The 14,560-nt window shown below is 40.4% G+C and overlaps 1 protein-coding gene across 3 annotated transcripts in view; it reads right to left on the bottom strand.

The window, feature by feature from the left end:
- The window catches only part of PHTF2 (putative homeodomain transcription factor 2), a 120,178-nt gene that overhangs the window by 69,019 nt on the left and 36,599 nt on the right, over positions 1-14,560 (bottom strand). For all 3 annotated transcript variants that reach the window (XM_038741263.1, XM_038741261.1, XM_038741264.1), the window contains exon 2: positions 13,484-13,563. In XM_038741263.1, the coding sequence (XP_038597191.1) occupies positions 13,484-13,528 (45 nt within the window). In that variant the 5' untranslated portion in view covers positions 13,529-13,563. The remainder of the gene's footprint in view (positions 1-13,483; positions 13,564-14,560) is intronic.

Below are 14,560 nucleotides of genomic sequence, written 5' to 3'. Positions count from 1 at the left end.
AAGTAACTTCCCCAAGGCCATAGAGAAGACAAGCAGTGGACCTGTATTAGAACCCCTGACCTTCTAATAACAGTCACTTCACTTCTCTGTGCCCCAGTTACCTCATCTTTTAGACTGTAAGCCCACTGTTGGGTAGGGACTGTCTCTATATGTTGCCAATTTGTACTTCCCAAGCGCTTAGTACAGTGCTCTGCACACAGTAAGCGCTCAATAAATACGATTGATAATGAGGGAGGGCAAGGGAGGGCAGTCAAGGCAAATACAGAAGGGAATGGGAGAAGAGAAGAGAAGGGCTTATTCAGGGAAAGCTTCTTGGAGGAGATGTGCCATAAACAAGACTTTAAAGTGGGGGAGAGCAATTATCTGTCTAATATGAGGAGGGAGGGCATTCCAGGCCAGAGGCAGGATGTGAGTGAGAAGTCCGTGGAGAGATAGGTACTTAATAAATATTACTGATTGCTTGATAAGCCACTCCACTGAATTGGCTGGATGTTATGGACTGAGATAGTTCTAAATAAAGACAAGATAAAGTATCAGCTTGCACCAGGGAAGCTAAACATACACAAACAAAAATCTCTATTGGCAACACAGAGTTTAATGCTGTCACAGAATTCTGCTATTTATGCCACGATAGATAAGAAAATAGGAAATCATATTAGGAAGGACAGTTGACTCTTTGGGAGACTGTCAAACAGACTACAGTGGCAATGGAACTAAGCTCTAGAGAAAACCTCAAAAACGTCCGGACCATGCTTCCCCACTACTCAAGAAACTTTAGTGGTTGCCCATTCTCACCATTGGCTTTAAAGCATGTAATCACCTAGCCCCCCTCCTACCTTAACTTGCTATTCTCCTACTACAATCCCATCCCCACACTTCGTTCCTCTAATGCTAACCTTCTCACTGCAACTCAATCTCATCTATAACAATAATAATGATGGCATTTATTAAGTGCTTACTGTGTGCAAGGCACGGTTCTAAGCGCTGGGGAGGTTACAAGGTGATCAGGTTGTCCCACAGGGGGCTCACAGTCTTAATCCTCATTTTTCAGATGAGGTAACTGAGGCACAGAGAAGTTAAGTGACTTGCCCAAAGTCACACAGCTGACAATTGGCAGAGCTGGGATTTGAACCCATGACCTCTGAATCCAAAGCCCATGCTCTTTCCACTGAACCACGCTGCTTCTCTATCTCACCATCGACCACTTGCCCACATCCTACCTCTGTCCAGGAATGTGTTCCCTCCTCCTATCAGAGAGATAATTGCTGTCCCCCACTTCAAAGCTTTATCGAAGGCACACCTCCTCCAAGAAGCTTTTCCTGACTAAGCCCTTCTCTCTTCACCCACTCCTTTCTGCGCCACTCTTACTTGCTCCTTCATCCATCCTCCCTGCCATCCCAACAGCACATATGTATATAGCTAAATATATCTGTAATTTATTTATTTATTTTAATGTCTGTCTTCCCCCTCCGGACAGCGACCTCGTTGTGGGCAGGAATGTGTCTGTTGCTATATTGTACTCTCCCAAGTACTCAGTACAGTGTTTTGCACACAGTATGCACTCATTACATATGATTGAATGAATGAAAAACTAAAGCCCTAAAGAGATCTCATGCTGTCCAACTTTCTCCACAGCAGTGAAGTCTGAATTCCCCACCGACACCCTAGGGAAAATGACTCCAGTCTAGTGCAGTGGAAGGAGGTAACATATCTCACTGAATTGAGATCTGGGAAAATCGACTTTCATTCTAGTCCTGGCACTCAACAAACTATGATCTGGTGTCAAAAGCCTAATCTCTCCGAAGATAAACCAGACTGTACTACCCCTGTCTCGCAAGGGTGTTGACAATTCATGAAGCAGTCACATATAGCTCCTTATGGGAAGGGACTGTGTCTGTTTGTAATTGTATTGTACTCTCCCAGGTGCTTAGTACAGTGATTTGCACACAGTAAGTGCTCAATAAGTATGACTGAATGAATGAATATTTCAAACAAAACTATTTTCTCTTCTGTTGCTGCACTGAAGGCTGAGGTCAGTCTAATAAGTCAGTTGGCAAGAAACATGCTTGCATGTTTTTCTTTTATAATCCTGACAACAGGATTATCAGATGATTCTATTTATAGGGCAAAGGACGTACTTATAAGACTATTCTGCCTCGATTAGACTTGGGAAAGTCCATTCACCTGCAAATTCAACATTCATCATCAGTTGGTAAAACCTGAATCTCAAGGGTACAGAACTCCTGTTAAGGATATGTCCAAGGAACTTTAAACCTAAATATTTGAGAGGTTTCATTCTTCATGTTGTCAGAATTGAGTAATTATAGCAAGCTTTAACGCACATTATGCTTGATTCTCCCAGGCATGGCTCCCAGGAATTCTTGTTTTGCTGATTTGCTTGTAATCACTCCAGTGCTTAGTACAGTGCCTGGCACGTAGTAAGCATTTAACAAATACCATCTTTATTATTACTGGCATTGGACCAAATGTATGAAATCTCTTTTGACTGACTAATCCCTGGGAGGAAGGCATGAGCTCTTGGCTTTTCTAGGTAATATTTTTCAGATTATAGGGAACGTTGACAGCCTATATTTAAGAGTTAAGTTGTGGTTTGATTTTTAGACAAACTCTGGCTGCTTCAAGAGACTGTTACCAGAGAAGACAAACAGTTGAGTAATCACTTAGAGAACAGTTTAAGCCATGAAGAAATTTAATGCTCGTATTAAATGACTTAAAGACAACAGCACCCCTTATACTTAATTATTCAAAACAATGACCAGCTTCATTAGCCAACAAGTTACACATCCAGTAGAGTATCTAAAATGCTGTGAATGTGTAATAAATGTCAAGCAATATTTACCGTTTAGGTTGACAAATAATCATTCTGTAAATTTTTAATCCAAAATTAATGTCCTACAGCATTTTGAACGGGTGTGCTGGATTTCATATGCTCACAGGATCTCTCCTACTATTCCTCATTTTCAAACTCATTTACGTATATCGGAGGATAAAATTCCTTCAAAGATCCAGGGCAACATTTTCTAGGAATATCATGAACAAATCCCTCAAAGACTACAGACTCTACAAGTAGGCAGTCCACCTCAACTGTTAACTCCAAGGGAACAGTGCTTTCATTTAAACTTCTGCAAAATCAGACTCGGTAATGGTTCAAAAACTGAGAGGCAGCATGGTCTTGTGGATAAAACGTGTGCCTGGGAGTCAGAGGACCTGGGTTCTAATCTCAACTCCACCACTTGTCTGCTGTGTGACCATGAGCAAGTCACTTCACTTCTCTGTGCCTCAATTACCTCATCTGTGAAATGTGGATTAAGCCTGTGAGTCCTATGTGGGACAGGGACTGTGTCAATCCAGATTATCTTGTATCTACCTCAATGTTTAGTACAGTGCCTGTCACATAGAAAGCACTTAACAAATACCTTTAAAAGAAAAAAAACAACTGAAAGTCACCAAAGTCACAAATGATTTAGAAACCTAAAACAGAACTAGAAAGATCTAAGACTGCAACCTCTAATTACCTTTAATAAGCATATCACCATACATTATATGGGAAATGCTTTCTTTCAACAAGTTCCCCAACTTGTCTCCAAGCAGTGTATTCTCCTTTGTCCCTTCTGAAGTAATGTCTCATTTCCCCACAAAACCGCAAACTCCTTGAAGGCAGGGAACATAGATTTTGTTTCTGTTGTCTTCACCCAACTGTTTAGTAGTGTCCCACGCACCATACAAGAGAAACAACCTCATGTAATGGCTAAAGCACAGGCCTGGGAGTCGAAAGGTCATGGGTTCTAATCCCAACTCTGCCACTTTTCTGCTGTGTCACTGAACCCCACGTGGCATAGGGACTGTGTCTAACCTGATTTCCTTGTATCCATCCAGTGCTTAGTACAGTGGCTGGCAAATCGTGAGCACTTGAATGCCACTATTGTTATTATTATTATTATTACTACCATAAGTGCCCAAAGATCATAAGAGGAAGACTCTAAAATAAATTAATCAATGATATCTACCGGGTATTTAACAGTTGCAGAGTACTGTACTAACTGCTTGGGATAGTACAACAGAGTTGGTAGACACTATCCCTGCTTACCAGGGGCTTACAGTCTGGAGCGGGGAGACAGATATTATCCGGTCCTTCAAACAGGGGTTGCTGGGAGTCGGGAGGACCTGGGTTCTAATTCCGGCTCCGCCACACGTCTGCTGGGTGGCCTTAGACAAGTCACTTCTCCGGGCCTCAGTCACCACATCTGTAAAATGGGGATTAAGATTTCTCTGGGACAGGGACTGGGTCTAACCTGATTAAATTGTCTGCCCCAGTGTTATAACAGTAATTGACACATAGTAAGCACTTAATAAGTAATAATGGAGAAGCAGCGTGGCTCAGTGGAGGGAGCCCGGGCTTTGGAGTCAGAGGTCATGAGTTCAAATCCCGGCTCTGCCAATTGTCAGCTGTGTGACTTTGGGCATGTCACTTCACTTCTGTGCCTCAGTTACCTCATCTGTAAAATGGGGATTAAGACTGTGAGCCCCCAGTGGGACAACCTGATCACCTTGTAACCTCCCCAGTGCTTAGAACAGGGCCTGGCACACAGTAAGCCCTTAATAAATGCCATTATTATTATTATTATAAATAAACTACAGTAATGTATGTAAGTGCTTATGACATCAGAAGGCAAAAAGGAGCACCATTTGCATCTTTCACTAGATACATATTGCCTAGATCTGATTATCAGTTCCTCATTTGCCTTTTAAGCCTCACTGGCCCATGGGGATAAAATTATAACCACAGGTAGCATCACCTTGCAACAAGAACATTATATACTCAAAGCAGCTCCGCCCACCTCTTTGTCCTCCCTTAAATGTCCTGATGAATAAAAGGAAAGCTGCCTGCAGCAAGAGAAAAAGAGTTATCAAATACAGCAGCCCCAAAAGTAAGCCCCTCTAAACTGTAAACTCATTCCGGGCAGGGAATGTGTCTGTTTATCGTTATATTGTACTCTCCCAAGTGCTTAGTACAGCACTCTGCACACAGTAACGGCTCAATAAATAGGACTGAATGAAGAACCGCTAAAGTCTGAACTGCTTTCTGACCAACTGCTTAAGGCAGCGATGGCATCAAACTTGCCTTCTCACCAATCATGTTACAGGAGTCGCCACTTTATTAACTTTGCCTTCACCCAAGTCCTTCTGGTCTGCTCTACTAAGTCTGCCTCAAGGCCGACTCCTTGCCCACATCCTCCCTCTGGCCTGGAACTCCCTCCCCCTTTATATCTAACAGGTCACCACTGTCCCCACCTCCAAAGCCCTACTACAATAATAATAATTGTGGTATTGGTTAAGCACTCACTATGTGTCACGCTGGGCAAATCGGGTTGGACGCAGTCCCTGTCCCATGTGGGGCTCACAGTCTCGATTCCCATTCTACAGATGGGGTTACTGGGCACAGAGAAGTGAAGTGGCTTGCCCAAGGTCACCCAGCAGACAAGTGGCAGAGCCGGAATTAGAACCCATGACCTTCTGACTCCCTCCACTACACCATTCTCATATCTCCTCCAAGGACTGCCCTAAGTCCTCGCTCCTATTCACCCTCTTTTCCGTGTCACCTGTGTACTTGGGTCTATTCGCCTCAAGCATTTGATATTCACCTCACCCCCGCAGCACTTGTACATGTTGTAAACTCGTTTTGGGCAGGGAACGTGACTGGTAACTCTGGTACTGTACTCTCCCAAGCGCTCAGTACAGTGCTAGCTCGCTGTGGGCAGGAGATGTTTCTCTCATATCGTACTCTCTCAAGTGCTTAGTATACTGTTCTGCACCCGGTAAGCACTCAATAAATATGACTGAGTAGCTCTGTGCATAATAGGCACTCAATAAATATCAATGATGGGGAGATACATACACACTTACACACACACACACACATGCACTCTGCCAATTACTCCTATCTGTAATCTGTTTTAATGCCTGTCTCCCCCTCTAGACTATAAGATACTTGTGGACAGGGATCTATCAACTCTAGTGCATTGTAATACTAATAATAATGGCGGCATTTGTTGAGTGCTTATTATATGCCAAGTACTGTACTAAGCACTGGATCAGACACAAGATAATCAGGTCAAACACAGTCCCTGTCATACATGGGGCTCACACTCTAAAGTAGGAGGGAGAAATGATAGTGAATCTCCCTTTTACAGATGAGGAAACAGAGGCACATTGAAGTTCAATATCATGCCCAAGGTAACAAAGCAAGCTAGTAGTGAAGCCAGGATTAAAACCCAGGACTCTGGACTCCCAGGACCATGCTCTTTCCTCTAAGGACATCGCATCACCCAAGCACCTAGTACACTGCTCTGCAGATAGTAAGTTTTTAGACTGTGAGCCCATTTTAGACTGTGAGCCCACTGTTGGGTAGGGACTGTATATGTTGCCAATTTGTACTTCCCAAGCGCTTAGTACAGTGCTCTGCACATAGTAAGCGCTCAATAAATACGATTGATGATGATGATAGTAAGTGCTCATTAAATAAGACTGGTTCCCTAAAAAACAGGAGGCATTGACAACCTACTACCTTAACTGGCTTGATAGCTCATAAACTAGGATATAAATATGAGGGAAAAGAAAACATGAGGCAAAATAAAATGTATTGCCAAAATTAAAACCATCCTAGGGTTCGGCAAAGGTTGCCTAGTGATTTAGAGAGTAGTACCTGCAAATAAAATGTCAATGAAATTATCTGAGTAACTCCGATTCCTTTAAAGTTGCATCTGTTCTTAGCATTTTTGTCTCTGAATCCATTTTGGAGAATGAAATAATACAACAGCAGTCATCTGCTCATGCAAAAGCTCATGTAATAAGGCGGTGTAACACATGCTAATTTAACATCCTGCTTAACAGCATTTCAAAGCGTTCACTGTGTACTTGTGAGTCTATATGAAGAGGCAAACTAGTAAAAAAGTTGACTCCTTGGTGCTCATACTTACATAACTACAAAGGTTAATTTTAACCTGCCAATAGCAACCTACCACCTAATTCCACCACCAGGATGCTTGTCACTGTATTTATATTTAAACTGCATGACATTTGGAGGATAATTGGCAAGTATATAAACCCTCAACAAATATAGCCCTATTTTAAACTCATTCACCATGGAAAGAAACAGGTTAGAGAATAGTTTCCAGCTTTTCTCAAAATACTTTTTCCATTCCCAAAATGTTACAAGTAGCTTACTCACTAAAGGTGGCTCGAAGCTATTCAAATAAGGCTTCAACAGTTCAACGGTGACAATGTCTATTTTATTATCTAAATAGGAAGCTATGAACTTGGATTTGGAAATAATACTAACCTTATAGAAGAAGCCTGAATGAAATAAAATGAAGAACCATCAATTTAAGTTCCACCAAGCCATCACCACCTTAATTTTGCCTCTGGCTTATTTTTTTTTTTCCTCAGCCAAACAGAAATCCTTGTATGGAGTTGGAATCTAGTTGTTCCTAATGGCAGATAATGGATATGTGGCATACGCCCTTCCTATTCTTCCAGTGGTCATAATTAAGCTCATCATTTACCATGTATTACCTGACACAGATACCTTAAATCAAACGCGGAACTACTGCGGTATTTGGAAAACTACCAGCCAACTCCAAATGGATCTGCCACCACTGAACTCCTCTTCCTTTCAACAAGCGTGTTTGGGGGAAGCTGGGGGTTGAGAAGCATTGCCTCCAGAGCATTGCCTCACCCTGATTGTTGAGGAGATACGAGATTATTTTTTGGACCACATAAATGTAACCAGAAATAGCCATGGGCAGGGGGAGGAGGAGGAGGACAAGGAGCAGAAGAGTGAGAGTAAGACAAAGTAGGTGGGAGTTTTCATTAAGACGGCCAGGGGACAGCGCAGGAAGAACAGAAGGGTCAAAACACAGCAGGGGTAAGAGGGATTTAATTCACTGTGTACCTTCTGTGTGCAGCACTTGGAAAAGTGCAGTAAAAGAGAAGCAATATCAAGTGCCCTCTTAACTTCCTCTTCTTTCTCCTCTCATTTTCTTTCTTCACCTCCTTTTTCCTGCTCCTTTTGCTGCTAGACTTTTTCCCACCTATTAGGCCCTCTGTTTGAGCCTGGCAAGAATTATGTCCAAAAGTGGAGCTATTATACAAGGAAATGTAATATTAAGCACCTGCTAGGTGTCATGCACTGCACTGAGTGCTAGTGTAGAAGAAAGATCAATTCTGAGTCAGTCCCTGTCCCTAAGGGTTTCAATTTACTTGTTTTGATATTGGTCTTCCCCCTTCTAGGCTGTAGGCCCGGTGAGGGCAAGGATTGTCTCTCTTGTTGAATTGTACTTTCCAAATGCTTAGTACAGTGCTCTGTACATAGTAAATGCTCAAACAATCAATAAATCAATCAATCGTATTTATTGAGCGCTTACTGTGTGCAGAGCATTGTACTAAGCGCTTGGGAAGTACAAGTCGGCAATACATAGAGACAGTCCCTACCCAACAGCGGGCTCACAGTCTAGAAGGGGGAGACAGAGAACAAAACCAAACATACTACAAAATAAAATAAATAGAATAAATATGTACAAGATAAATAAATAAATAAATAAATAGAGTAATAAATATATACAAACATATATACATATATACAGGTGCTGTGGGGAAGGGAAGGAGGTAAGATGGGGGATGGAGAGGGGGACGAGGGGGAGAGGGGGAAATGCTCAATAAATACAATTGAATGAATGAATGAACTTAGTAACGAACAGGCTGTAAAGCACAGACAGAATTAAAGTCACGCTGACTCCTCAAGTTCAACAGTCCAAAACTGAATTCCTCATAATAATAATAATAATAATAATAGCATTTATTAAGCGCTATGTGCAAAGCACTGTTCTAAGCGCTGGGGAGGTTACAAGGTGATGAGGTTGTCCCATGGGGGCTCACAGTCTTAATCCCCATTTTACAGATGAGGGAACTGAGGCTCAGACAAGCTAAATGACTTGCCCAAAGTCACACAGCTGACAGGTGGCAGAGGTGGGATTTGAACCCATGACCTCTGACTCCGAAGCCCGTGCTCTTTCCACTGAGCCATGCTGCTCATCTTCCCTGCCAAATCCCTTCCTCCAGCTAATTTTCACATCCCACTTGACAACTGCGCCACTCTGCCCATCTCTGAAGCCTACTTCCTTGGGATGATCTTTGCCCCAACAGGCCTCCCCAACCATTTCATGCAGGAGGGGTAGCAGAACTAGCCCACCCTGCTCTTCGACTTGAAGAAGAATCACAGGATGAGCCAAGTTCATCTTGCTTCTTTCTAGTTGGATGCTGCAGAGGATGGAATTTCTGGGGCACGAGTGGAAGCTGATTGTGGGCTGGGGTCCTCGTGGCACAAAGTGGGACCGGCCTGGGCTAGGGTTCGGCCTGGCACAATCCGGCTGGTCTTTTCTTGGTGTGAACAGGAGCTGAATGGGGGTCTGGGGCCTCTGAGGTATGAACTTGGCCTCACAGAGATGCCTCAGGGGGCTCTCAGGTGGTCAAGGAGGAGGATTTAATCTCCATTTTACAGATGAGGAAGCTGTAAGTCACTTAAGATAAGTGACTTGCCCAAGGTAACATAACATAGGTGGAAAGGCTGAGAGAATCCAGGTCCTCTGATCCCCAGGTTCCTGCCCTTCCCATTAGGCCACACTGCTTCTGCAGAGTATGGTGTATTTAGAAAAACCTGAAGTGGAAGGATTGTGAAGGGGGGACAATATAAAAACAGCCCTAATGCTACATAACAACTTATTCCACATAACTCCATCTTTTAAAAAAGCTGTTTAAATGTCAACCCCTCCCCATCATCACTGTTCACCTTAAACAAATGTCACAATGTTATCAAAATGAATCACAATACCCACAGTCTTGCGATTCCAACGGAAATTATCAATTTTTAAGAGATATTTATAATTTACATCCAAGTAGGTTTGACCATTCTCTAAAACCAAAATCTTAAAAAAAAACAGTGTTTCATTTACATGAGCTTTTCTTCCCTGAAGGGAAATATGACATGTTTATCAATAATGCAGAAATGGAACACACATTTGCAGTCTCAGTTCAATAAACAATGTGAGATTGTTAAAATTTAGTTATCAATTCTAAGCTGCTTCATGTAGCATAGTCCTTAACAAGCACATAAAGAAACTCTAGGCATCAAAAATATGAATACCATTAGTGCGTGACACAATTTATGGAAAACAGTCTGTTGCATATTTCATGCTTTTAAATGTATTCAAAGCAGAATGATGAAGCTGAAGTTCTCTTTTTGTCTAAAACCTTTAATGCCCCTCAGAATTTTAATGTCTGTCTCCCCCGATAGATTATAAACACGTTGGGGTAGGGATTATGTCTACTAATTCTATTGTGTTCTCCCAACAATTAGTATGGAGTTCCACACAGTACGTGCTGAAAAAAAAAAGCTTTTGGCCATGACTGAATGATTGCTCGACTGACTGACTGATCAATCAATCGTATTTATTGAGCGCTTACTGTGTGCAGAGCACTGTACTGATCTTCACTCATTCCTGTTCCATTTATCTGGGAATGAGGGGTGCCCTATTAGGGGCTTGGGAAGCAGGGTGACCTAGTGGAAAGAGCATGGGCCTGGGAGTTGGAGGACCTGAGTTCTAATTCTGGCCCACCACTGGTCTGCTGTGTGACCTGGGGCAAGTCACTTAACTATTTCCTCCTAATTAGATGGTAAGCCCCTTGTAGGATAGGGATTGTATCCAACCTGATTATCCAGTAATCTTCCCAAGTGCTTAGAACAGTGGTTTGCTAGCCCACAGCAAATGCTTAAAAAATACCATAATAATCATTATTACCGCTGATGTAAAATCTGATTCTCTCATACACTCATTTACACTTCAATAAAACAGAACTGGATTGGACAGCACGGGGGCGGGGGTGGCTAGGAGACTGAAATTGTGAATTGTGAAATTGTGAAACCCTACAGCAAGTTTTTTTTGGTAGACAGAATAATTTAGACACCAACTAAATTGGTTGGTCTGCATATTAAATAGTTAATCTCATGCTTCAGAGTGAGTTCCTCACTTGCAAAGATTTAGATGGAAATTTCACCTGAATTCTCACCAATTTGAGCCCTGCGGAGATAGGTGAGTGGTTTTATATCTTGCTCTCTCACCTTCCTCAGACTACCAGTGGCTCTTATTTCTGTCTTTCTATCTTCCTTGAACTATGCTTGGCATATAGTAAGCCATTAACAAATACTATTATTATTACCATTTTTATTATCATTAAGCTGGGCACTAACTGCTTCATTTTTGAGATTTCTTTGCTCTAATATATGTGGAGTATAGCCAATGCCATTCAAAGACAGCTTCTGCCTATGTTAAGGGATCTGAAAATAGCAATTTTAGTTCCTTTTTTCCAAGCTGCATCTTGTTTATTTGTAATCATGCCATTCTCCCTTTTTTTCTATGAAAAAAATAGCATCCTCAAAAATCACACCAAATATATTTTTACTGTGGCTGAAATATTTTAAAATGCATACAGTCCAAATTTATAAATGGAAATAATTTCCATTAAATTCTCATCATATAAAAAACAAGGTTGTCATTTCTTTTGTTCACCTACATAAATACTAGATATCAGCTCTGCTAAAAAAAAATCTCTATTTTAAATAAAAAAAACCTTTCTCTTTTTGGATATTTACTACCAAAAACATGACCCACAACTTAGATTAGAATTTTGATATGCAATACCTACTCCGAAGCAGCGTACCTTAGTGGAAAGAGCACAGGCTTGGGGGTCAGAGGATGTGGGTTCTAAACCCGGCTCCACCACTTGCCTGATGTGTGACTTTGGGCAAGTCACTTCACTTCTTCACTTACCTCATCTGTAAAATGGGGGATTAAGACTGTGAGCCCCACGTGGAACAACCTGATTACCTTGTATCTGTCCCAGTACTTAGAAGAGTGCTTGGCACATAATAATTGCTTAACAAATAATAGTAGTAGTAGTAGTAGTAGTAGTAGTAGTAGTAGCAGTAGTAACATTAGTTAAGCCAATGTTTAAAAGAGTGGCTGCCTGATAAACACCAGTAATAAGCATAAAATAAAAACAGATCAGCTTTAAACAACCCATGTTCTAACTCCTAATTCATGGAAGACACTTCCTTTCCTTATCAGTCCACGATTCAACCTAACTCTCCTCCTTGAAGAACTGAATTTTCCATACTACTGTAACAAGCAGATCTGCAGTTACCTTACTCAAACTGACCAAGGAAAATCACTAACACAAAGTTTTAATTAATGATTATTTCTAAGATGATTTCTATTGTCGAGTAACAAAATATTGGTGAAATTACGAGAAAAGGACTTGGAAAGCAATACATTATTTGCTTAAGGTCAGCATTGCAATGCTCACAGATGCTATGAAACCAGACACACCTATGATAACATACTATGGAACTAAATGGCTCAAAAAGAGAGTCAGAAAAATTTGGAATGACTATCTTGTGGGTTTCCCTCACCTTTAAAAGAGCTTTTAAATCACCATTTGCTTTCAAACTCCAACTAAACAATTTTGAAAAAACAATTGTTCTTCAGAAACTTTTTGACCATTAGATTATCTTCTTACATGAAAGGTCTTTGCTTTCTATTTCATGGATTCAAGATTTACATAGAGCATCACAAACATCAGTACATTAGAGCAGTTCTGAACTTAAGAACTCCACTTAAAATTGGAGAAACCTATGTCAAAAGTTAACATTCTATTCACTTTTCATAATAGATCATTTGGGTATCTTCGACATACTCTCCATTAACCAAAAGGATTACCTCCTGCAAAACTGTATTAAAAAAAAAAGATATGAAGGGAAGCTAAGAATTTCTAATTCATCAGCATCAACATTTTCATATTTCAGTGGTGGTCTTGAGTAAGTCTCCTGTATGTTGATTTTACCTAAAAGAATTAACTAACAACTTCCAAGTTAAGAAGAATGAAAGAAGTTCTTTATGGATTTGCAAGGGATAGCGATTAATTTAGGATTTATGCAAAGATAACTTTTTTCTGGGCTCTCTTAACTACATTGGTTGTACTAGCTAGAGAAACAAACCACCTAGAGAATACTACTCTTGTGCTGAATATACTACGGCCGACAGAGATTAAACCAAAAAAAAGTTTAGGAGCTTAGGGGTTAGAACACAGTGGGGGAACACAACTTTCGGCTTCTCAGAAGTACAATCAACCCACAGGAAATGAAATTGAACTCAGCAGTTAAAAGTATATTTTGAAATTGACTTTTTAAAATTACTTCAGAAAATAAACCAAAATACAATAAAAATTAAAACCCTCTCAGAAAGCAATGGGAAAAAAAAACTAACAAAGGATAAACGAAGTTTTTTTTAATTTCAAAGCTTTCTGGGGTTTTTCTTCCTTTTTCAGTATTTACTATAGCTATTTGGCTTACCTTTTTTTGATACCAGACTATAGCATCTGTTACTTTGGACGCCATTTATTCCACTGCAATCACACGTTAGTCATTTTAGGCTGTACAAGAGAGAGACGGACACAGCATTACTTCCACCTTCCAACAGAAGACTGAACAACATGCATACATAATGCTCTGATTACTTGCTGAGCAAGGGTGATGACTATACTTACATTACAACCTTACTCATTACTATTTTAGCAACAGGTTCACTTAGGTAAACACAAATCAGTTGCTATAATAGGGGGTTCAGACTCCACATAATAACAGGATTCTTTTTTCAAAATACATTGCCATTATATATGAAATAAACCTCACTGTAAGGTTAGTTACATGTTTTCATAGTTCAGTAAGTTACCCTCATGTTTTCTTAAATTTATAAATTATACTAAGAATATAATCTATCAATACACTGTCTCACACTAAGTAGCAAATTTTTCACAGACACGGAAAAATTCTCAACTATTTACTTAACACTACAGCAAATTAGTAACGCCTACCCAAACTGGTGCTAAATAATGACTAATGCTCACATTTTACGGAATTTAAAAAAAAAAGAGGAAAGGGCCAAACAAATAACTTGACAAAAATATCACTGAATTGACATTATTGAAGATACTTTCCAGCTACCATGACCACATTATAACTGACACAGATAAAGCGGCAATGCACAAAGTTTATTCCTCTTTTCAGAGTACAACGTGAATATGTAATATCCTTCTTAGCATTTTAGGTAGTTGGACACGAGGCTAAAATAGTTGGGTTGTTAGACTAAGGTTAACACTCAAATTATATATGTTTATGCCCTAATGTATTTTGAGGTTAAAAAAGAGCAAACAATATTGAAAAGGCATCATTCTGAAAACACTAGAATATTACTTTTGGACGAAAAGAAATATGTCTACCAAGTGTCCTCATTCGCATGACTCCATGTGGCTCCAGAACACAATAACTACACTGGGGTCATGGTAGTAGTAAAAATAGTAGTAGCAATAGCAATATTAATAGTAGCAGTGGTAGTTGCTATTAAGTGATTACCGTATGAACAGCACTGCA

Source organism: Tachyglossus aculeatus, assembly GCF_015852505.1.
Source record: "Tachyglossus aculeatus isolate mTacAcu1 chromosome 12 unlocalized genomic scaffold, mTacAcu1.pri SUPER_6_unloc_1, whole genome shotgun sequence".
NCBI classification, from domain to species: domain Eukaryota; kingdom Metazoa; phylum Chordata; class Mammalia; order Monotremata; family Tachyglossidae; genus Tachyglossus; species Tachyglossus aculeatus.
This window is presented reverse-complemented; position numbering and strand designations above follow the sequence as displayed.